At 34.0% G+C, this 23890-nt stretch overlaps 1 protein-coding gene across 2 annotated transcripts; it reads right to left on the reverse strand.

The window, feature by feature from the left end:
• Positions 499-22454, reverse strand: LOC18594997 (succinate-semialdehyde dehydrogenase, mitochondrial). 2 transcript variants are annotated; one of them, XM_018124557.1, is made up of 21 exons: positions 22262-22454; positions 22040-22138; positions 21839-21938; positions 21038-21086; positions 20538-20625; positions 20322-20432; positions 19158-19220; positions 18962-19072; positions 11314-11379; positions 11107-11184; positions 10935-11012; positions 8903-8969; positions 5654-5739; positions 5318-5350; positions 5173-5205; positions 3840-3940; positions 1584-1669; positions 1238-1344; positions 1083-1160; positions 923-969; positions 499-823 (listed from the first exon to the last, which is right to left on the reverse strand). In XM_018124557.1, the coding sequence occupies exons 1-20, from the start codon at positions 22340-22342 to the stop codon at positions 931-933; spliced, it is 1554 nt and encodes a 517-aa protein (XP_017980046.1). In that variant the 5' UTR covers positions 22343-22454; the 3' UTR covers positions 499-823; positions 923-930. The 2 variants fall into 2 exon arrangements, with proteins under 2 accessions (XP_017980046.1, XP_017980045.1); XM_018124556.1 differs by having other exon boundaries at positions 499-969.

Genomic DNA, 23890 nt, shown 5'->3' on the forward strand with positions numbered 1-23890 from the left:
CAATTTTATAATAAATGTTGACAATTTGAAATGAAAATTTCACAAAACTAGCATATTTATTGTACATGATGGACATTGATCATGTGCATATGATTGTCTGTACTCCATAAATCACGTACCCTATAAAAAATCAACTATTGATACTTGATCTCATTCCCATTCCATAACCAATTAAAATTTATAAAAATATCAATAAAATTACTCATTAATAAAAACTTTCATAGATATTTTCCGGAAAATCCAAAACTTTTGCTAGGAATATTTCAAAATATCTATAAATATCAACAAATATATCCATGAATATTTTATCATATGAATCAAAAGTGGATATTTTATATACAGTCCATGAAGATAAGCTATGCATATCGATGCATCGACGTTTCATGGCTTACGAGTTTAAGCAATAGAAATCACAAGTTTTCCTTTGGGCCAAAGGCCGAGGACGCTTTGCTGGAAATGATTTTAGCTGCTAGAGTTTTCACACGGTACAGAATTATATATATCAGGAAGCTTCTATAAATCAGTAACTAGTTGGAAGATTCCATGAGACAAGAATCCATGCCACCACACAAACTGAAATGGTACTTCAAAAAGAGTCTACCACCAAACTAACAAGCATGATAATCGTCCATTTACCGGTTTGTTCACATTTATTTAGACACGGTAATGGTAAGAAAATCATCTTTCAACAATCTTTGTTTACTGGTTCTTTCACATTTATTTAGGCAGTAATGGTAACAAAATTATCTATAAACGCTTGAGACTGCACAACACTCTCCATCAAGTTACTTTTCAACTATTAGTTAACAGCATCAAAGGTTACCTAAATTGAGCAAACAGACACTTTAGCACTGTAAACTACAAGATATTTGACAGTTCACAGTTCCAATCTTCTATCATAACCAAGGATCTAAGAAGATACCTTGCCCTTCATTTTCTGTTCATATCTCCCAAGCACACATATTTGAGCTGCAAACATGAAAGCGAAGGTAAAAGAAAGGAACAAGCAAATCAAGGACAACACGTGGCAAGTTTTGAAATTTTCTGAAAAATGAGTTACTGTGATATCAGATTATACTCACTTCAAGATATTCATCTATCCCATACTTGGAACCTTCTCGTCCAAGACCAGACTGTTTGACACCACCAAATGGAGCCACCTGAATTGAAAGAAAGAAATGATTATTTAAACCTACTACTGCTTTTCTATTTGTTACTAGATGTGAATATGACCCACCTCAGTCGAAATGATTCCTTCGTTAACACCAACAAGCCCATATTCGAGTGCTTCTAAGACACGCCATGTACGTTGAACATTGTTTGTAAATATGTAAGCAGCTAAACCTGCACATGTGTGTAAGAAAGCAAGTGCTCTAATAAATTAAACTGTATAATATTATCCTAGAAGAGGGAGTACATGATAAATTTTTCAATGAGTAGTTTTATCAAGATAGTTTGATCAGGTTTGCTAGACGGATAGTTGTTAAGACTTACTAATTGCATACAAAAAATAATGATAATGAATTGAGTAAGACAATGGATTAGCTTATGCATCAAAATACAAATTGAGCTTAAAAAGGAACCTGAATTGGTGTCATTTGCAATGCGGATAGCTTCTTCCTCAGTTTTGAACTGCAAAAGAGGTGCCACAGGTCCAAATACTTCCTCTCTGAGGTAAGACAAAATTAAATATATCTCATAAATCTAAGATATACATGAAGACAAAGTCGTGCAGTAAATTTTGATGTTGCAACATGATTACATATACATGATGAGAAATTTAATTTACTGTTATAAAACTGAATATTGAACCCATACATATGCACAAAAACACAGTAGCTTAGACACCAAATTGACTTGAAAACCTTCACCACATTTATAATGTAGTAAACTATATCAACTCCTTAGAAGCAATCCCTGTAAAACTCCAGTACTCTGAATAGAACTTGATTTTAAGCAACCATCACAAGATATTATAATGATTAGCCCAATGCTTCAATTTAACCAAGTATTTACCCTCAGAAGTAATTTTCAATTGATGTCCTCCCAAAAAAGAAAAACCCTAAGGGGCAAAAGCAAGGAAAGGATGGAAATTAAAAAAAAAATGGTTATAAGTATTATAATATTTTAAAGAAATTAATTGAAAGTAATAGGTGCATTCTCCTCCAAACTTATTCATTTAAACTGTATTAATCAATTTAGACATAACCAAGGAATGGCCCAGTCAAGAGAACTCTACAAATCCTCATGCATCCAAACTCCTAAGGAGTTATTCTTACAAGCTTTATATTAGCCCATCTTTAAGCCTAATAGCCCACTTTTAATAACAAACTAAGCCCCGAAAAGAGCGAATCATATGGCTCTTGGTTTGGCTATCTAAATATGAGAAAACAAGCACTAAGAAAGTGATTTTGAACTCATCATCTGCAAGATAAATCCCAGAAATTACAAGATGTACAATTTAATTTAAGAAGTCAACAAATTTCTTGCACACCAAATCCTAAAGAGTAGTTGTTAGCAACATTTTTGCGGCAAAAGGATAAAAATACTGTGGTTCATTGAATATTAGCTCATAGTAAAGCTTAATTTAGTAACAAACTAAAGCCACAAAAACGTGACAAAAGGGCCTAGGTTTGGCTATCTAAATATAAAAACAAGCCCCAAAATTTTATTTTCAAGCAATTATTTACAAGAAAAATCCTACAAGACAAGAAGTGCAGGTGGAGTTTAGATTATCTTTATCCAACCCTCTGTATAAATATGAGAATGCTGGATGAAGAAGGGATCGAGATTTAATTTGGTGATATAGAAAAAAAAATGAAGAAACTTCAATTACCCAATTGCTTAATAGGAGAAAAGTTTAAAATGAATGACTAATATTTTAGAATTTAAAAAAGGGGTTGCAAGGGAAAAACCTTTTCTTAGCATTCTCACAAATACAGAAAAGTTTATTTCCTTATAAGTAATAAATAAAGAAACGGAGTTAGTGGAACACAAATGCCAATAAAAACCAGAGTGGACCCCACAAAAACCAAAAACTTGACTTAATTTTGAGCTTTGAGTATTGAAGAAGGCATCAACAGAGAGACACTCAAGCAGGTGGGAGAAGAGACAAGATGAGGCAACCTCCGTTAGCCCCAAAAATTTGGCATCGTTTTGTTTTCCTTTCCCTCAAATTTTACTTAGACCAAACAAAGCCTAAGGCTGACAAACCAGGCAAAGAGGGGCATTACTAGGGGAAGGTCAGCTGCAGGAAGGTAAGACAAAATAAATAAAGAAAAGAAAAAGATGACAATATTAAATTTTGGAGTGAAATCCCCTTGAAAAGTGATCACACAAATCGAAGGAAGCATCTGTGCTTTTTTGTTTTTCTAGCTCAGCTAAGGCAGAAATGGAAGGAAGATTCTATTATAACGACCTCCTGTCTTTCTTGTTAGGTGATAAAATCAGTAGAACTCAAATGATTTCTTGCAATGAAATTTTAAGGCTTAATAAAATTTCACTTCACACACACACACACAGTTATACATTTTTTACTTGCTCTAATTTTAATTGAAGGCATTCATAAGGATATTATTAACAAAAATTCCTGCTTGATTGGAAGTAAAGAACCGTTAAATTTTTCTCAAAATTCTTCCATCTCCTTTAAGAAAACAAATAGGACAAATTATAATTCTCCCTAAAATGTTGTTTAAATTAGTGTTAATATTATGGATTAGGTAAAGCATTTTACAACAGTCAGACCAAACCATAATGCTCTCCAGAAAAAGCATGGAAGTAGCCACAATCATCTCAATTGTAGTAATCAATCTGAAATGTTAGCATATCTGAGGACGTACCTTGCTAAAAGCATCTCACTTTTGACATCAGTAACAACTGTGGGCTCATAGAAAGTCATTCCAAGGCTATGTCTTTTACCCCCAAGAAGGACTTTTGCTCCCTTCAAAAAACAATGATCAAAATAAGAGATGAGATAAATTATGTATTAACAAAAAAAGAACATGTAGGCTGCCACAGGCAGCTCCTAACTTGAGGCATTGACAAAACTTAGCAATAATTACCCAAGGCAGCACAGTACGAGGGGGAGGAGTGAGGAGACAGTCAAATTAATTCTTATTAACTCAAATATTAATAAAAAATTGAGCAGGTAACCAAAATAAGCGGGTTTGGGTAGACAAATATTAGCAGGTACAAATCCACTGCCATTCCTTGCTCATGACTCCTGATATGCTAAAATCATCACCTCAACTCCTTGTCTCATACATATCATTTCAACTTCATATCAGCAAATCGATACTACCTATTACAATTGTTAGCGGACTGCACTAACTTGTCTATTCCTAAGAAATAAGCAACAAAATATATCTGATAAATCATATAGCACTACCAATATATATATATGGTCCAATTATATAACATCACTATTAATGGTTAATTATCACAAACAATGAGCATTAAACTTCTGAATGTGCCTCTCGAAAGTTTTGAGTTTGACATCAAAACCTACAATTCAGACAACGAAATACCTCTAGACAACCATCTTCTAGATTAATTAAATCCAAAGATAGGGATGATCCAAATTTCCCACAAAGGAATTATTTTTAGTTTTAATTTGTAGTTCTCTGGTGTGTGACCTTAACATGGGCAATGTGGCAGCTGTAAGTTGACAGATTAAGCTGTTTAAGTACTTCAACTAATAATTAAGAAGAAAGCAACTGTAGTGGAAATGAGCATGCAAAACCATAAGCAACTATGAATTAAAATGGAAACTGAAAGTGCAGAAAATCAATTGATAAATATTACAAATAATCTTATGATAATTAGTTAAGAGTTCATCAAGCACCAAACTGCAACATGTAAAAAATTAAAAAGTTTATATGTTTTGTGATTTTGCAGTGTTAAAAATTTTAATCATATTTACTTCTAAAGAATAAAATCAATAAACAAAAACATCACATCACCCATGCATCATTTGGCCACCTATGTTCCAGCTTTTGCTTTTTTCCAATTAAAGATGTTAATAGACACATTCATATTCACAATGCAAATTTAGAATACAATATAGAATGTTACAATTGCTCCAGAGAATAAGTCAAACACAACATATTCTATAACTTGTCTAAGACAGTTGGCAGTCATTGAGTTTGACAGGCTAGGTAATAAAAACCAAACCTTTGATATAGCATCTTGAATATATGATTCAACCTGTGAAAAAATAAAAAACCTAAGGTAAACGACAGTAAAGAAACTCACATGAAACAAAAGAATCAGAGATATGATGGTTGATAAGAGGTGGAAAACTGAAAGCAAAGCTAACCTTTTGCACTGCAGCTTCATTAATTAGTGGACCCTGTATAGATAAGTACAGTAAATCAAAATTATGATCCTTAAGCTAAATTTACTTGTTAAATTTAATTAAAGAAAGTGCTCCAACCAACTGAGAAGTGGCACCAACACAACTGCACATATTTACAACTATGAAGAGTTCCATACAGTACTTGATGATAAAGGATCAATATAATTATATCAATGATTATCCTTCTAAACTGAAGACTAAGAGACATCAAATGTATAGACTAGCCACAAAAAAATGTTGAGAATTTAGCAACAACAATAAGAATATGAATTAGAATGCATGGCTTAGGCTGACTACCTGAACCACACCTTCACTGAAGCCATCCCCAACTTGGAGATTCTGGACAGCTTTTGAAAAAGCCTCGGCAAACTTCTCATAAATACCTGAACAAAAGGTTCAATAAATCCATTTAATGACTGCACAATTAAAATGTAATTATACAATAATGAAATTGGCATGCATTGTTCACCACTATGACTTTATGGGCATAAACAGAAACACAATAAAAATTATTATTAATATTAATACTAATATGACCATTTATTAATCAATGCAACACCGACACTAGGCATTCTTGCAGTTCATGACTATCACCCATCCTTCGGAGCTGCACCACTATTTGTAAGATAATTGTAAAATTAGCCTTAAAAATAAAATAAATGGAACAAAATTTGACTAGTAAGCACTTTAAAAGAAACAGAGAGAACCCATATTTTAGCAAGTTAAAGAAACTACATTCCCATAAAAACACAAGAAAAGATTCTGAACATGTTTTGGATCCAACAAAAAGTGAATTTTTTTTGTTTTCATTTTCAAATAACAGAATGGGGATAAAGTGTAAAAACGCCATTAAACTTTTCTCAAGTGTCTTGTTAAGCGATCATTTTTCATTTTGTTCAATCAAGCCATTGAACTTTTATTCCCATGTTTTAAGCCTCATTGCCAACAAATATGTTACCTACACCATTAATACCTGCAACAAAAGCTAGTTGATTATTTTAAAACAAGGTATATTCTAACAGATTTCCTTAGTTTCACCTAAATAATAGTTCAATGATAAAAGATAGTAGGATTTAAGCACACATTTACACAAAATTCAAGATCCGCTTCATCCTTTATCTAAAATAAAGAGGCAAACGAAAACATCTTTGGAGGGTAATATTAAAAAATACTTTTAGAAATTGGAAATGAAATGGGCCAAAATTTGAAAACAAAAAAGGTTGTTTTCATTTTGGAGAAAAGAGAGAACAAGGACAAAATAAGTACATGGTTGTTTTCCATTTTATAATTTATGAACCACAAGAATGTCACATGGTGGTTCTTCAAACCCCTCCCCATGCAGCCTTGGACTCACCCTTAGCCTGGTCACTGAGCCCAAGTCAACCTAAAACACCTACTAGCCATGCTTACACGCAAGCACAAGACTTTAAATCTCATACAAGCACACGAGGAGAATATTGAAGTTGGAGAGCAAAGTGCTATTTCATTCACTATGATTTCTTATGTACAAGAATACAAATGAAATGGGCTACATATAAGAAGCTCCCCCATGTATTACAAGACAGAAATGGGAGGGAATTTTCCCTCCAAAAGTTTCTGTCCAAAGTTTCCCTCCAAAGGTTTCCCTTCAGAATTTCCCTCCAACATGCAAGACACTCATGCATGCAACAACCGCACATGTGATCAATTATTGGAACGTAATGATTCTATGGGCCAGAGTCCATTCAACATAGTGATGGGGCAACAACCGCACATGCTTAGTGCCATAACAGGGGCCTACACTAGACTGGCATTGGTTGCCTACAAGATTGCTCAAGCATGGAAAGAGCAAAGTGAGTTGGCTAGAGCATGTCTCCGTAAGGCAACCAAGAAAGCTAAGAAGTGGGCAGACAAGAATAGGAAGGACACTCATTTCGATGTGGGGGACATAGTGATGGTGAAACTCTATCTAGTTTTGAGGAAGAAAAGCCTACACAAGGACTTGTTTCAAATGTACAAGAGGCCATTCTAGGTGGTTAAATGAGTGGGAAAGGTGACTTACAAGCTAGACTTGCCACCGAAGCCTAAGGTGCACCTTGTGTTCCATGTGGATATGCTTAAGCCATATCATGGAGATGATGAGGACCCTAGTAGAGGGGTGAGCCGGAAAGCCCCATTGAGTGTTTGAGCTACATATGAAAAAAAAGTCAAAGAGGTGTTTGCGGATAGAGTGCTTAGACGACAACACCACATGCCCCAACACCAACACCTGGTGAAATGGAAGGGATTGCCTGAGAGTGAAGCTAGTTGGGAGTCTGCGAAAGATTGGTGGCAATTCCAGGATCGGATAGACTCCTTCCATGCAGCAATGAGGATGCCGCTTGATTAGGTGGGGGAGAATGTAACGGCGACTTAGTCAAAACCCGTTTAACAGCGTGACACGTGCAGTTCATAAGATACTACGACGTACCAATGCACGCATGAGCATGTCTTGCATTTTGGAGGAAAATTCTGGAGGGAAACCTTGGAGAGAATTCCCTCGGGAAGCTTTCTATATATACCCCTTTCATTTGTATACTTGTACATAAGAAATCATAGTGAATGAGATAGAGCTTTACTCTCCAACTTCAATCTTCTACTCGAAGCTTACAAGCTGACCAGTCTTGCATCTGATCGCAAATTGAACCCACTGGCTTGCAAATTGATCACAACTGAAGCTCTAATACCATCACGTGGCATTTGTCAGACCACTCCCCATGCGACTTTGGACTCACCTTAGCCTGGTCATTGAGCCCAAGTCAACCTAGAACACCTACTAGCCACACTTACACTCAAGCACAAGACTGAAGTCTCACAAGCAGGCAAACAGAAGATTGAAATTGGAGGGTAAAGCTCTATTTCATTCACTATGATTTCTTATGTACAAGTATTCAAATAAAATGGGGTATATATAGGAAGGCCCCCTATGTTTTACAAGACAAAATTTTCTCTCCAGAAATTTCCCTCCAAAGGTTCACTCTAGAATTTCCCTCCAAAATGCAAAACACGCTCATGTGTGAACTGGTACACCATACTATCATATGAACTGCACGTGTCACTCTACTAAGGGGGTTTTGACTAAGCAGCCGTGAAAAATGGCCCAAGTTCAATTCTTGTGAAGAATTTCATATCTCTTACATTGTTATTTGCTAAATTAAACAATGCTATTTGCTACTTTTTTCAAAAATAAAAATATAATAATAATAATAATTACATTTTCACTATTTTTATATTTTGAAAATATTAGCAGAAGTTATATTTATTATTGTCATTGTTTCTCTATATAAAAACTGCTGATACCAAACATACTTTTATTATTTTCATTTGGTGGAAATAAATTACTATGTTTTCATTTAGCAAACTCATTAATCATGAAATTAATAAATAGAGATAAAAATTTGTTTTCAAAAAATGAAAACAGAAAATATTTTCTAGATCCAAACACACTTGAAGTTTCTCAATATGGGGAAACATATTACAATAACATGAATGCTTACGGTTTTCCCTTGAATGCATTTACATCCATACCTTCTTGCACAATTATTCTGTTTGCACAAACACAAGTCTGTCCGCTATTACGAAATTTTGCTGCAAGCTGCATATTGCATGGTTTTGTTAATGATACAACAAAGGTAACAGTACATGCTTGGGTTAGAATCAAATGAAACATATCATTAAGCAGGTTAGTAGAATGCATATTTTCAACCTATTTTCATGCATTGAGAAAATTGAACATAAACTTGTTAGCTTTTAAACTGGTCAGAGTGACAGGGCCAATATGATCCTCAAGCTGCAGAAACTGCAGTTCTAGGCAATGGCAGCAATTTGGCTCACAGACCCTTGAAAATGGAATAATGGTTTCCTTTGCAAGCTCCATTCCAACTTTCCACCTAATACCAATTGAAATTGTGTTTCAACCAGTGCACAACTAATTTAATTTGAAAAGACATGAAAACAAACTATTTTATGTATTTTAAGACCATAATACCATGTCCTCCACTTCCTACACCGCTCATTTCTTTTTTTCCTTTCTAAACCCCAAAATTTCAAATTATGAGAGAGAGTAAAGGGCTTTCAAGTGACTTTCAATTGCAAGTTTTATATATATTTTGGACTATGAAGCATGGACATGCTACAAACCCCCGCATACTGATGTCATATTTATGTTGGCCATGGATACATTTCTGATGTCAGGATACATATTAGAAACTGTTGGATAAGGTGAAAAAGTAAATAATATTCTTTATTCAGTTATGGCTTGGACATAAAGGTCAGCCTGTGAAATTCAAAACAAAAGAAGAAATGAAAGAGGATAAACACCGTTGTAGCAGAACAAAAAACAGCAACATCACCTTGACCAAGGAGATATGAGAGCTCAGAAAGAGGAATAGAAGAAAAGGGGGGAGAAGAAAGGTTGGTCAGCGTATTGAGATGGTCGCAATCTTTTTCCTCCCATAATTTTGATTTTGATCTAGAACTGATATCAGGGAAGAGGACCAAGAGAGGAAATAATAAAAGGCAGTGGCTGGATTTGAAGAGATGGAAGCTTGTAAGAACAAATAAGAACATAGGACACATAACTTGGACTAGGTAGATTTTTAAACTCAATGGGTCCATATATATAGCATTTGGTTTTAATCGCTCTGAAGCCCATTTTTAGTTCCTTAAAGCCCATTCGGTTTTAGTTCTTTTAGACCCCAAAAAATAAAAGTTATTCAGCCTATAACAAAAATATTAATTAATAACTCATTCTCACACATTGTTTCTACTGATTTTATTTATTTTTAAAGATCTTTTAGTCGATACTTAGCAAAAATTAATTAAAATACATATATATATAAGATATATAACTAAATCTGTAGCCTAACTTTCAAGAATTATCATATCACCATATTCATTGTAGGAAAAAAGGCTAGGACACTATCTAGTATGGAATTAACAAACTTAGTTAAACCTAATGATGAAGGACCACCTTGCAACTTTTGGAATAACACTATTCTAAGCATAAAATTAGAAAATAGAGTTTTCTTTTAACATGACATCACCTAATAAAAGTATTTGTTCTACACCACCTAGGAACATGGCATCAGACATCAACATGTCAACAAATGCATAAGATCAATACTGCTTGAAAGGTTCCAAAACAACCCCCAGGAAAATTAAGGATCTAAAAGTATTTATATGGATAATCAGTTTGATACTATAGCTTGTTAAAATTCCACCTGCTTCAAAGGAAGAGAGGAAGAAAAAAGGTACCACATGCTATGAATAGGCAACAACTATTCATAATCAGTAACCAAAGAGGACAATGCATGAAGGAAAAAAGGATACGAAAAGAAAAAACAACTAACAGATGTCTGGGTATTTTAAAGTACAAGGAACAAAAAATAAATCATATGCTTAAAACTTGACATCAAGTGATATAAAATCATGAAACTACTATCCCCATCCAGAATGGTAGCTGCAGACTCGCAGCCAATTACGAGTGGAACTCATGAAAAATCTAGGATGAGGAGAATGCAATTGATGCCAATATACATCAAAACTACTCTAAACATACCGCTCCTTTCACTGCAACATCCAGGTCTGCATCATCAAAGACTATGCATGGGGCATTACCACCAAGTTCAAGCGATATCTAGAAGATTCCAGAATATAGGCAGTCAACTGCATCATAATTTTCAAAGCCACACTGGTTTTGCAAATATATCCATTTCATAAAATATCCATACCCTTTTAACAGTCCCTGCAGCACCTGCCATCAACTTCTTCCCAACCGCTGTCGAGCCTGTAAATGTGATCTTTCTTACCTGGATAAGTAATAAAAAGCAGGAATAAAGAAACATTCTATCAATTATACACCCATTTATTTCCAGAAGGAAATCAATCATGATGTACTGTGGCAAAAGGACTGAATTTCATGTTAAAGGGTAGAAGACCTGTGGACTAGCAAGTAAAGCATCACCGATATCAGGAGCATTCCCCATAACCACATTCAGAACACCCTGCAAGATTAAAAGGTAAAAAACCACAACTAGAAAAAAAGAAGCAATATAAACAAACAAGAAATGTAATGCAGCAGGAACACCGATGCTATTTTGGAAATAAAAGCAAGACTGGCAAGTGCATCTAATCAAAAAATAAACTATGTAGTTCCATCATATTACAAGAATCTATACCAGTATTATCAACTTATGTCATTTATTTATGCACTGAAAAAGCATAGATGCAAATTAAAACAAGCTATGAGTATTGCCTGATTTGCCCCCTTCCGCTGTGTTACTATTTAAAGAGGATTCTAGTCATGCCAGTACATAGTCATGCTGGGACTAGTTCAGTTCCTTTAACATTGAACAAAACCATACAACACATGGCCCAAGGAAGAGGAAAGCACAATCTGCAGGATTGGTATGAAAATTTTCTAGAACATATAAGGCATTACAATGTATAACCTCATTGTAATGCATTGATGAATATGACATCTTCAGTTATATCCATGTTTGGACAGCCTGCAAATGACAATTCACTACAAATATTTTGCTTTTTTGCGCCAGAATTCACTACAATTTGAGGACAGTCAAATTTTAAGGCTAACTAGGAGGCATAGAGGTTACAACACAACACCTACGATTTTGTATGAAGAGAAGAAAAGATTAAGACATGCATGAATAAGTTATATCCAACAATCAATTGTACCAAAAATAACTATATATAAAGTTACAAATCAATTTACTGATTAGCAATTTAGAAGTGATGCAGAATGAAAGGAATTGCCTGAAATTAAGATTTTATTTTGTGAACATTTAATTTTATGAGGCCTTTCGAAGAAAAACATTTAACTTTGTGAGCTTAATTGTAATTTTTATACAAACATAAGATTTTGAGACTGTTTAGGTTTCTTAATATATACTGTTTCGCTAAGTTTCTAACTATCTGTAACAACCTCTATCCCGATCGTTACCGACGTTCGAGACTTGAGAATAAACCCACCAAATTCCGAACAAGCCTAAATTGAGATTCCTGTTAATTAAATCGAATATGCTTTTGCGTATGTGATCAACTAATGATGATGATACTATCATTCACTTCATTTCCAGATGATAATATCCCAATGTCATTAAATTTCCACAATTTAACGTCACACTTAAGGTTCATTACACAACCACAAAGTCTTTAGCAAATATATATCCACTAGATTAACAATTATTTTACCTTTCCTTTCCCTTCTCCTTTCTTCTTTTTTTTCTTTTCTTTCTTTCTTCCTTCCTTTCAAGCCGATCTTATCTCTTTTACTATCCAAGATGCGGTTTTTATCTCAAGGCAAAGATATTTGCCGTTCCTTTGGTGTGGTGGATCCTTCCAAATGCCCACCACTTAAATTTTCTTCCTTTTCTTCATTCATACCCAGCTCGACAAAGATTGATTATTGTTGGCATTTTCTTATTTCTTGCATGTAGTTAAAATTGCAAGTTAGCAATGCCTTAAACCTTCACTCGTCACCTTCATTGACTTTTCTTCTTCGTTGATTTCTTTTTTTTTTCTCTTCACTTTCTTTGCATGGGTGACTTGCCCAAGACTTAATGACTTTTTGACTTTTCTTTCTTGTATTTTATGCAGTAAAATTACAAAGCTAAAGCTTTTAAAATCTTTCCTGCCGCCACTTGCATTTCCAATCTTTTTCCTTGATTTTTTATTTTTTTATTCCATGCACTAGATTTACTTCATATTTTATTTAGTCACTCTTTAACTCATTCAAATCACATGTATATCACATATTCCACATAAACTAACCTTCCTTGGTTAGGAAATTTTTCTTTTTACTCCAAATATTAAAATTTACACATAAATCCTTAAACTATTCTTTATTTACCGTGTGACGCTCCAAATTTCGTTTTTTACAATTGGGTCCTTCCAATATTTCTTAAACTTCAATTTCTTTATATTTTCTTTCCTTTACACGTGTACAACCAAAATATAAAGTTCGCACTACACTGCGGTATCACTATAATATTTAAATATATATTTACCCACGCTAGTTTTATTTAATAAAAGCACGCAAGTACCACTAACGTTTTTCTTCAAAATCCTTCCTTACTTCTTCTCTCTCACTTAAATTAATCATATAACCCTCCTTTCTGACTATTATCAATAATAAATAAAATATTAATATTTTAATATTATTTTATTCATAAAATATTATTTTATTTTAAAATATTTTTTTCGCCGATCACCGCTCTTCGGTACTTAAATTACCTCAAGTGACCCTTTGTCTCATCGATAGGGTCTTATTGGCTGCTAAACGAGGGTACAAGGTGTTATAATCTCCCTCACTTAAGATAAATTCGTCCTCGGATTTAAATAAAGTGGGTTGGCAAGGCATACCTTATTCTTGAAAAAAGGTGTGAGTACTCCTTTCGCATTTCCTCTTCGGGTTCCCAAGTTGCTTCCTCCACTGACCAATTATGCCACGACTTTTATTGAGACAACTTTCTTAGAGCGCAGTTGCTTCACTTGATGATCCAGTATTGCCCTCAATCAGACACTATGGTCACGAGGACTCCATGCAATCGTACAATACAATCAATATAAACTTAAGCATATTTAGGTTACCTATATAAAGTGAGCAGATTTGGTCAATCGATCCACTATTATCCAAATCGAATCATATCCCCCTTTGACACAAGTCAACCCAGTCATGAAATCCATCAGCTGCCACGTTCGCCTTACCGGGGTGCTACTGAATTGCTCAAGGATTATGATTGGACCATTCAGTACCACCCCAGTAAGCCGAACGTGGATTCACGAATGAAAATGGGAACATGTAGCTATAGATTTCGTGACTGGGTTGGCCCATGTCAGAGGGAGATATGATTTGATTTGAGTAATAGTGGATCAATTGACCAAATCTGTTCACTTCATTTCGGTAAAGACTAGCTACGGATCAGCTAAATATGCCCAATTTTATATTAATTGTATTGTACGATTGCATGGAGTCCCCGTGATCATAGTGTTTGATCGAGGACCATAGTTTACTAGTAAGTTTTGGAGAAGTTTACATGGAGCTTAGGGCACTCGTTTAAACTTCAGTACCACATATCATCCTCAAATAGATTGTCAGTCAGAGCGTGATACAAATGCTTGAAGACATGCTAAGGTCAATAGTATTAGATTTGGAAACCACATGGAATCAACAATTATCTTTGATGAAATTTGCATATAATAATAGCTACCAAGCTAATATTGGATTGACTCCTTTTGAAGCATTATACTGACGGAAGTGCAGACCATCCATTGGATGGTTCAAAGTGGGAGAAAGGAAATTATTAGGTCCCGATTTGGTGCAACAACCAACTGATGTGGTGAGTATGATGAGGGATCGTTTGAAATCAGCACAAAGTAGACAAAAGTCTTATGCAGACAATAGACGCCGTCCTCTGGAGTTCCAAGGAGATTTTGTGTTTCTGAAAGTATCTCCCCTAAAACGAAGTAAAAGATTTGGGAAGAAAGAAAAATTGAGTCCAAGATATATTGGACCTTTCGAGACACTAAAACGAATTAGGTCAATAGCGTATTGACTAGTTTTACCAATAAAGCTAGCTTGAGTGAATCTCACATTTCATGTGTCTATGTTAAAGAAGTACGATAAGGATCCAACACATGTTATACGTTATGATTGGGTTCAATTGGATGAAAGATTAACTTTCAAAGACCAATCAGTGGTAATACTAGATCGTCAAGTAAAGCAACTGCGCTCTAAGTTGCCTTAGTAAAAATCTTATGGCAAAACCGGTCAGTGGAGAAAGCAACTTGGGAACCCGAAGAGGAAATGCAAAAGGAGTAATCACACCTTTTTTCAAGAATATGGTATGCCTTGCCAACCCACTATATTTAAATTCGAGGACGAATTTATCTTAAGTGGGGGAGATTGTAACACCCCGTACCCTCGTTTAGTTGCCAATAAGACCCTATCGATGAGACGAAGGGTCACTTGACATAATTTAAGTGCCAAAGCGGTGATGGATAAAAAGAATATTTTGAAATAAAATAATATTTTATGAATAAAATAATATTAAAATATTAATATTTTATTTATTATTAAAAATAATCAGAAATGCGAATTATATGACTAATTTAAATGGGGGAGAAGAAGTAAAGAAGAATTTTGAAGAAAAACGACATTAGTGGGACCCACGTGCTTTTATTAAATAAAGCTAACGTGGGTAAATATATGTTTAAATACTATGATGATACCGCGGTGTAATGCGAACTTTATATTTTAGTTGTGCACATGTAAATGAAAGAAAATAGAAAGAAATTAAAATTTAGAAATATTAAAAGAACTCAATTGTAAAGGACGAAAGTTGGAAGGTCACACGGCAACTAAAAACTAGTTTAAGGATTTATGTGCAAATTTTAATATTTGGAGTAAAAAGTGAAATTTCCTAACCAAGGAAAGTTAGATTATGTGGAATGTGAGATATACATGTGATTTGAATGGGTCAAAGAATGACTAAATAAAATATGAAGTAAATCTAGTGCATGAAATAAAAAATCAAAAATAAAAAAAAAGAACAAAAATGCAAGTTACGGTTGAAAAGATTTTAAAGGCTTTAGCTTTGTAATTTTACCTCAAAGTAGAAAGAAGAAAAGTCAAAAAATCATTAAGTCTTAAGCAAGCCACCCATGCAAAGAAAGTAAAGAGAAAAGAAAAGAAATCAATGAAAAAGAAAAGTCAAGGAAGATGGCAGGTGAAGGTTTAAGGCATTGCTAACTTACAATTTAACCACATATAAGAAATAAAAAAATACCAACAATAACCAATCTTTGTCAAGCCGTTATGAATTAAGAAAATGAAGAAAATTTAAGTGGTGAGCATTTGAGAGAATCCACCATACCAAAAGAACGGCAAATATCTTTACCTTGAGATAAAAACCGCATCTTGAATAGCAAAAGAGATAAGATCAACTTGAAAGAAAAAAAGATAGAAGAAAGGAGAAGGAAAAGGAAAGGAAAAAAAATTGTTAATCAAGTGGTATTAAGGCTCTGATAAAAAGTCTGTAACGACCTCTATCCTGATCGTTACTAGCGTTCGAGACTTGCAAGTAAACCTACCAAATCTCGAACAAGTCTAAATTGAGATTCTTGATAATTAAATCGAATATGCTTTTACGTATGTGATCGACTAATGATAATGATACTATCGTTCACTTCATTTCTAGATGATAATTTCCCAATGTCATTAAACTTCCACAATTTAACGTCACATTTAACATTCATTACACAACCACAAAGTCTTTAGCAAATATATATCTATTGGATTAACAATTTTTTATCTTTTAGCAAATATATATCCATTGGATTAACAATTTTTTATCCTTTCTTTTCCCTTCTCCATTCTTCTTTATTTCTTTTTTCCTTTCTTTCAAGCCGATCTTATTTCTTTTACTAACCAAAATGCGATTTTTATCTCAAGGAAAAGATATTTATCGTTCTTTTGATGTGGTGGATTCTCCCAAATGCCTACCACTTAAATTTTCTTCCTTTCCTTCATTCATAGCCGGCTTGACAAAGATTGGCTATTATTGATATTTCCTTATTTCTTACATGTTAAAATTGCAAGTTAGCAATGCCTTGAACCTTCACCCGCCACCTTCCTTGACTTTCTTCATTGATTTTTTTTCTTTTTTCTTCACTTTCTTTGCATGGGTGGCTTGCCCAAGACTTGATGGCTTTTTTACTTTTCTTCCTTGTACTTTATGTGGTAAAATTGTAAAGTTAAAGCCTTTAAAATTTTTCCAACCGCCACTTGCATTTCCATTCTTTTTCCTTGATTTTTGATTTTTTTATTCCATGCACTAGATTTACTCCATATTTTATTTAATCATTCTTTAACCCATTCAAATCACATGTATATCTCATATTCCACATAATCTAACTTTCCTTGGTTAGAAAATTTTTCTTTTTATTTCAAATGTTAAAATTTACACATAAATCTTTAAACTATTCTTTATTTACCGTGTGACCATCTAACTTTCGTCCTTTACAATTGAGTTCTTCCAACATTTCTTAAACTCCAATTTCCTTCTCTTTTTTTTCTTTTACACGTGTACAACCAAAATATAAAATTCGCACTACACCACGGTATCACCATAATATTTAAATATATATTTACCCGCGCTAGCTTTATTTAATAAAAGCACACGGACCCCACTAACGTCGTTTTTTTTTAAATCCTTACTTCTCCTCCACTTAAATTAGTCATATACCTTTCTGACTATTTTTAATAATAAATAAAATATTTAATATTTTAATATTATTTTATTTACAAAATATTATTTTATTTCAAATATTCTTTTCACCCGTCACTGCTTTTTGGCACTTAAATTACGTCAAGTGACCCTTCGTCTCATCAATAGGGTCTTATTGGCTGCTAAACCAAAATACAGGATGTTACACTATCAATGCATTAGAATTTTATTTTGTATTTTGCATTTTTTTACAGTTTAGGGTTTAGTCATAACAAAAGAACTATGTTATTTCAATTTTTAGTTCATTTCAACCAATGAATTATTAAAATTTCAGAATATCGTGTTTGAGATTTCCCCTCCTATTGATTTGTTCTGGTTTACTCTCTTTAATGCATCTATCTCTTCCCCAATTTCCTCTGTTTCTACACCTCTCTCCAGTTTTCTCTCTAAACTCTGTTTTCTTCTTCTAATCATCTCCTTTTTCTATATCAATAAGTGCCTGTTTGGCCTAGTTTTTTTCTAACTTAAAAACTATTATGAAGTTCTTATGAAAAATAATGACTTTTAAAATTAAGTTAAAGTTATTTGGTAAATTTTTTTTTATAAGTTATAATTTTTGTTAAAATTATCATAAAAGGTATTTCTTTTTTTTGAGAAGGTAATATTGTAATTATTTTTAACAAATGAGAATATTTTTGAAACAAAAATAAAAGTTTTCTTATATTTTTAAAAAAAGAGAAGAAAAAGCTCCTCCTTGAAGCTTTTTTTTAAGCTCTTTTTTTAAAAATTTTGTTCTTAAAAAAAAGCTACTTTTTTTTTAAGAGCTTCTTAAAAGATCATGTTTGGCCTGGCTTTTGCTTCTAAGAGGTAGATAAGCTGAGAAAAAACTAGGCCAAACATGCACTAAGTCATTAAACAGACTCCCTACTTTAACAAAATAATAAATGTAAAAAAATAACCAATGATAGATGCCCTAAAAGTGCATGTCTATGCATGCAAGATCTCGCCAGATCACTTTACATCTTAATTCTTGGATAAGATAATGAGAAGTCAGAACTTGGCTTCTAAAGTCAATGTTATTATCACATAACAAGACACTAGACATATAGACTCACATAAAATATGTATGTAGTATGTATTCATGCATGTATATGTGTAACTATATATGTGCAATTCCATCTCCAACTTGTAAATAAAGCTAAATATATCAGTCATTAACTAATCATCACAATTGGTTTCTAGAACAAGCTTTCCAATTATCATTACATGCTAACACATTGTAATGTAAGCTAATGAATGATAAAACCTTGTCAAAATTACTAAATAAATAAAGAATTACCGGTGGAATTCCTGCTTGAAGGGCAAGTTCAGCTGCTGCTAAAGCTGTGAGGGGAGTAAGTTCAGATGGTTTTACAACCACTGTACAGCCACAAGCAAGGGCAGGGCCAACCTGATACAGCCATGAAAAGGAACATCTTAGTTATTAAGCAGCCTGGGAAAATAATAAGACTAAAACTCCTATATAGAGCACCCACCTTTCTAGTGATCATTGCTAAGGGAAAGTTCCAGGGTGTAATTGCACCAACAACACCAACAGGCTGCCAAAAGGATATTAAAAAAGGCAATACTGCTGGGAAGTAAAAAATAGAAGAAATCTCAAAATAACTGTCAGCACCCAGCACTAAGAAATGCAAGCCTTGTCAAAACCCTTGTCACGATAATAACTCAATCTAGAGCTGTCTAGTGCATTGGCACTATAAGCCAGCTTGGACAGATACTAAAACAGCCGGAAGTCATTCTCATTTGTGAATTTCCCGTCTATTTACCTATCAAACTTATTGCCAAGAATTACTATTTAGAACTAATCAAACTTTTGGATATTGAAGGTATTTGTATCAATTTGATAATTGCATCATGTTCATGAAGAGAAGGCTGGTGAAAAAGGGATCTTATTAATTCATTAATTCATAATACCTTCCTTTGCAGGATGTTAGTGTTATCAACAATTGTCTATTTATTACATAACTATCATGAGGGAAGGTGCCCTTCCCTTGTGGTTTGGGCAGAATCAAGATACCACCCATGGTTAGGAGGTCACATTTGTGTTCAGTTGAATGCACAGCAGCTTAAAATTATTGAGAGAGATTGACAAACAGGGTCAGCACTCTTGGACAACAGATATTTGTGGTTGACTGACATGTGGATTTCAATTACACACGGTTATTCTCCCAAAATGATCATCCAATTCATATCCATATGACACCAAATGCCATGCAAACTATGAGAAGTCTAGATTGATTTCATGGATATAAAGGAATTTTTGGATAGAGGAATTCATTTAACTTCCCCCATATCATGTTTATCTTTTTCATCCTTTTTTTCTTATATGCTGTTTTTTTTCCCTCTAAATACTAAAAGGTCATCATCAATAATATTTCATATTCTTCTTTTACAGATGCAACAACATTGCATGAAGTAAACCAGCATTGTTAACAGTCATCTAAACAAGGTTTTCCCCTTAAATTTTGGTGAACATATTAGATTTCTGTTAGAAAAGAATACTAAATCATAAATCAAGAGGAAATTATTTAAAATTTGTATGCTAATCAACGTTTACGTATTGGAAGAAATAGTTAATTCGCAACTGGCAGACTGGCAGTTATACAGGACTTAAACAACAAAGAAAAATTTATTCTCACCTGCTTTAGAACAAACAAACGACGATCAGCTAGTGTAGCTGGAATTATATCTCCATACACCCGCTTGGCCTCCTCCGCAAAGAATTCAATAAAACTGGCCCCATAACTAACCTATTATTTGAGTCTTAGCATCAGACATGACAGATGAACAACTAACGGCTACACAGTCAAAGCCAGTTCCTTAAATTTAATAACGCAAAAGTTTTAAATGGATACCTCACCCAGGGCTTCTTTTAAAGGTTTTCCTTGCTCTAAAGTTATTAGTTGCCCAAGCTCTTCCTTGTGGGACATTATAAGATCATACCTTTTAAATACATGTAAAAAAAAAATGATTTATTTGATATCTAAAAACCTTTAATAAAGATTTAATTAAGCAAGTCCATACATGGACCATTAATAGTCAGTCTAACCAATGGACTAAATTTTGGTTATTAGCCATGCAAAAAAGATAAGCGGTTAAATTTCCATGCTACAATATACACTGCTGGTCTGGACCATTTTGATTTAAAAGCAGGAGACAGCAAATCCCAAACTTTGCTACAAAATACATCTTTCAATGTCGCAAAACTTATATTTCAAGGTCCTTCAGCTAGAATCATTTAACAAAAATATCTCAAGTTAAATCAGGCAAAAAGCAAAGTTCTTTTCAAATGGATGACTATTTCAAATTCAATACAAATGTATAATATAACGAGATCATAGGGCAAAGGTAATACCATTTTCTAAGACATTTGCTCCTCTCAGCAGCAGTTTGCTTACTCCAAGCTATGGCCAAAAAACAAAATAAGGATCGTCAATTAAACTAGATTTCAAACCCAAGTAAACTTTGAAATTCAGTATGTCAAAGCTACCGACCAGTAACAACCACAGTTCAAAAGCATACATAATAACATCTATACCTACACATACTATATCTCACCATCAAAGTAAGGCCCCCTTAATATCACACATTTTGTTATTTAAGCTAAAATATAACACACATTGAAACATAATTGCTCCATATATCTATGTGTCTGTGTGTGTGTTTGTATTTGATTTGATGAGGGGGAGAGTAATATTCAGCTCTACAAGTAGGGAATACATGCACTGACCACCAAGTCGGATGCTAGAGCGCCATGATTGTTCCACATTAACATAACATCAAACATTTTATTATCAGAAAAGTTAAATTCTCAATTCTTGTTATGCTTTGGTATCCAAGCACACTTTTTCATCTCTGCTTCTGAAATTAAATAGCAAAAGTAACAGGTAAAAAAGAGCCTATAATGTCATAAGCACATGATCCAGTGACTACAAGGAACAAAAAGTATATAATCATATCCAGTAACACTCAAACTGCAGCGGGGATGTCAACCTTAAACAACTAAAACAAGAGCAACAGTGTAACGAAAATTGTGAAATCATATTGATTCTTGAATATCATGCGACAAGCAGAAGTTTAATGGAAAACCCAAATCAAAGAACATGAAATAAGTCAGATTGAAATGGAGAGAAGTGCAATTGGAAGTGTTTGGTACAATTGAAGGCATTATATGCAGAAGAAATAGCATCGTTTGTCTCCCGTCTACCCATGAAGGGAACATCTGCTATAATTTCCCCAGTTGCAGGATTGTTAACCTGCCATGACACCAAAAGCAAATTTAAGCGCAAGGTAAGCAAAAGAAATTCGAACTTGAAAGCGGAAACTTTAAACCGGAAAATCTATGTCAAAGAAAGACCTGAATAGTTTTGCCATCATGGGCGCCGATCCATTTTCCTCCTATTAGACCCTGGCTTCGGAATATACTAGAATTTTTAAGCCCAGCGGCAATACTCATCTGATGAAAACAATAAGATCTAATCAAAAACCTATTCGATAAACTACAAAAGGATTTTGAATTACAGTTTTGAGAGAAGATTGATTCAAGTGGTGGAGCCAAGTGAAGAGTTATAGACAAGACCTGGCGATGGGCAGAGGGGAGGTGCATGCGAGGCAAATGTGAGGGGAGAATCTTGCAACGTGCCAAGCGAGCTACCGTCATTCTCTGCTGCTCTGAGGTACAGTTACAGTTACAGTTACAACACCACACTCTGGACAGAAAAAAGGTCAGAGCATAGAATGAAGACCATCAAACGGTAGGATATAATTAAGCAGATGTGAGGTTGGGAGCCTTCCAAGATTTTCTAAATGGATTTGTTCTTTGCTTTGTACAACTTTGACTTTTTGTTTTGGTCAAATTAGGTCCTATACTATCTATAGTATGGACCCCTTTTAAATTAATGAATTTTTTTTTAATGCTGGAAGTTCTCACAATATTCAACTACTCTGTTAAATTATATTAATTAAAAATAAAAATACAAAAAGAGGAAGACCTAAATCATACTTCTAAAATTACATGAAAACTATGATTAAAAATAAAAAAAATGCACCTAGTAAAGATAGTACTTCCCATGCATAGTATTTCAGAATGCATATGAAAAGTAATATTACTTTAGTACAAGATTCTATGAAAAAGTTAAAACTGTAAATTAAAAGTATTACTCTTTTACATTCATTTAAAGCAAATATAAGGTAAATTTAATTTGTCTAATCTAAGAATTCCTTTGAGCTCACCTTCGGCTTGTGAAAATACATGCAGTTCTGTGTGTATACCCCTTATTGGAGAGATGATCTGTAACTTGGTTCCCTTCTCTATGAATGTCTGAAATTCGAAAGAAATACAACTCAAGCATTTTTAAATGGAAGCCAGCAAATATCTAGTCTAAGAGGAACGTTTATGTCCTTCATGTATCATTTGTACAACCACTTTTGCAGCCATTTCAATCCAAGCTCTAGATACATTTTACTCTATACATAAAAGTAAACCTCGATGTAATGCCATTAATTCTGCTTGTAATGAATTATAAGGTTCAAAATTTTTCGGAAAGCCAAAAATTGTAGTACCTACGTGGTCTTAAAGAATTCCTCCACTAGCAGCATTCTGAAAGACAATCTTTGGAACTACCGTTGACATTCAACTTACGCTCACCTATCAATGGTCGATACCAGTAAATAATTTTTGGTGGATCGTGGCTTTTCCTGTCAAACTAGAAACCCCAATGTGTAGCAATATCAAGATCTCCTTTCCATTGCCATTGACGTAATAAATTACCTTGAAATAACTATCGTAACATTTTCATAATCCGCCAAATTACTCTATCAAGATACATTCCTAGTCCCTTATGCTTTGCATCATTTCTTTCAACCTAAAGAAACCAAGAAATCAGCAAAGGTAATAATACTCGAAAATGACCAGGTTTAGTATAATCCCCAGAATAATACCAAGAGTAAAATATTTGCATAACATTTCTGGGATTGTTAACATAGATTTGAAAGAATTTTGCAAAATAATTCCAACCCTATTGTGCAATTGGACCTTCCCATAGTACATGCATAATCATTTCCTCCGACCGGCAACACAAACACTTTGATACTCATTGGAAGTGTCACGACCCGGAACCTCCCAGGGCCCATGACAATCGCAGCGACGTCCCTGATTGACACTCATTTTCCGGAATGCCAACCGGAACCCGCAAGGCTTACATATCAG

This window comes from Theobroma cacao, chromosome 7, assembly GCF_000208745.1.
Source record: "Theobroma cacao cultivar B97-61/B2 chromosome 7, Criollo_cocoa_genome_V2, whole genome shotgun sequence".
NCBI classification, from domain to species: Eukaryota; Viridiplantae; Streptophyta; class Magnoliopsida; order Malvales; family Malvaceae; genus Theobroma; species Theobroma cacao.

Bases quoted from the DNA above. Each gene is read 5' to 3' on its own strand.
- LOC18594997 (XM_018124557.1), bottom strand. From the start codon at position 22,342: ATGACGGTAGCTCGCTTGGCACGTTGCAAGATTCTCCCCTCACATTTG. The intron at 3,941-5,172 runs GTTTGGTTTTTA...TGTTTTTTGAAG, and splicing joins TTCAAGATGCTATATCAAAG to GGAGCAAAAGTCCTTCTTGG. The intron at 1,345-1,583 runs GTTCCTTTTTAA...ACACATGTGCAG, and splicing joins TGCAAATGACACCAATTCAG to GTTTAGCTGCTTACATATTT.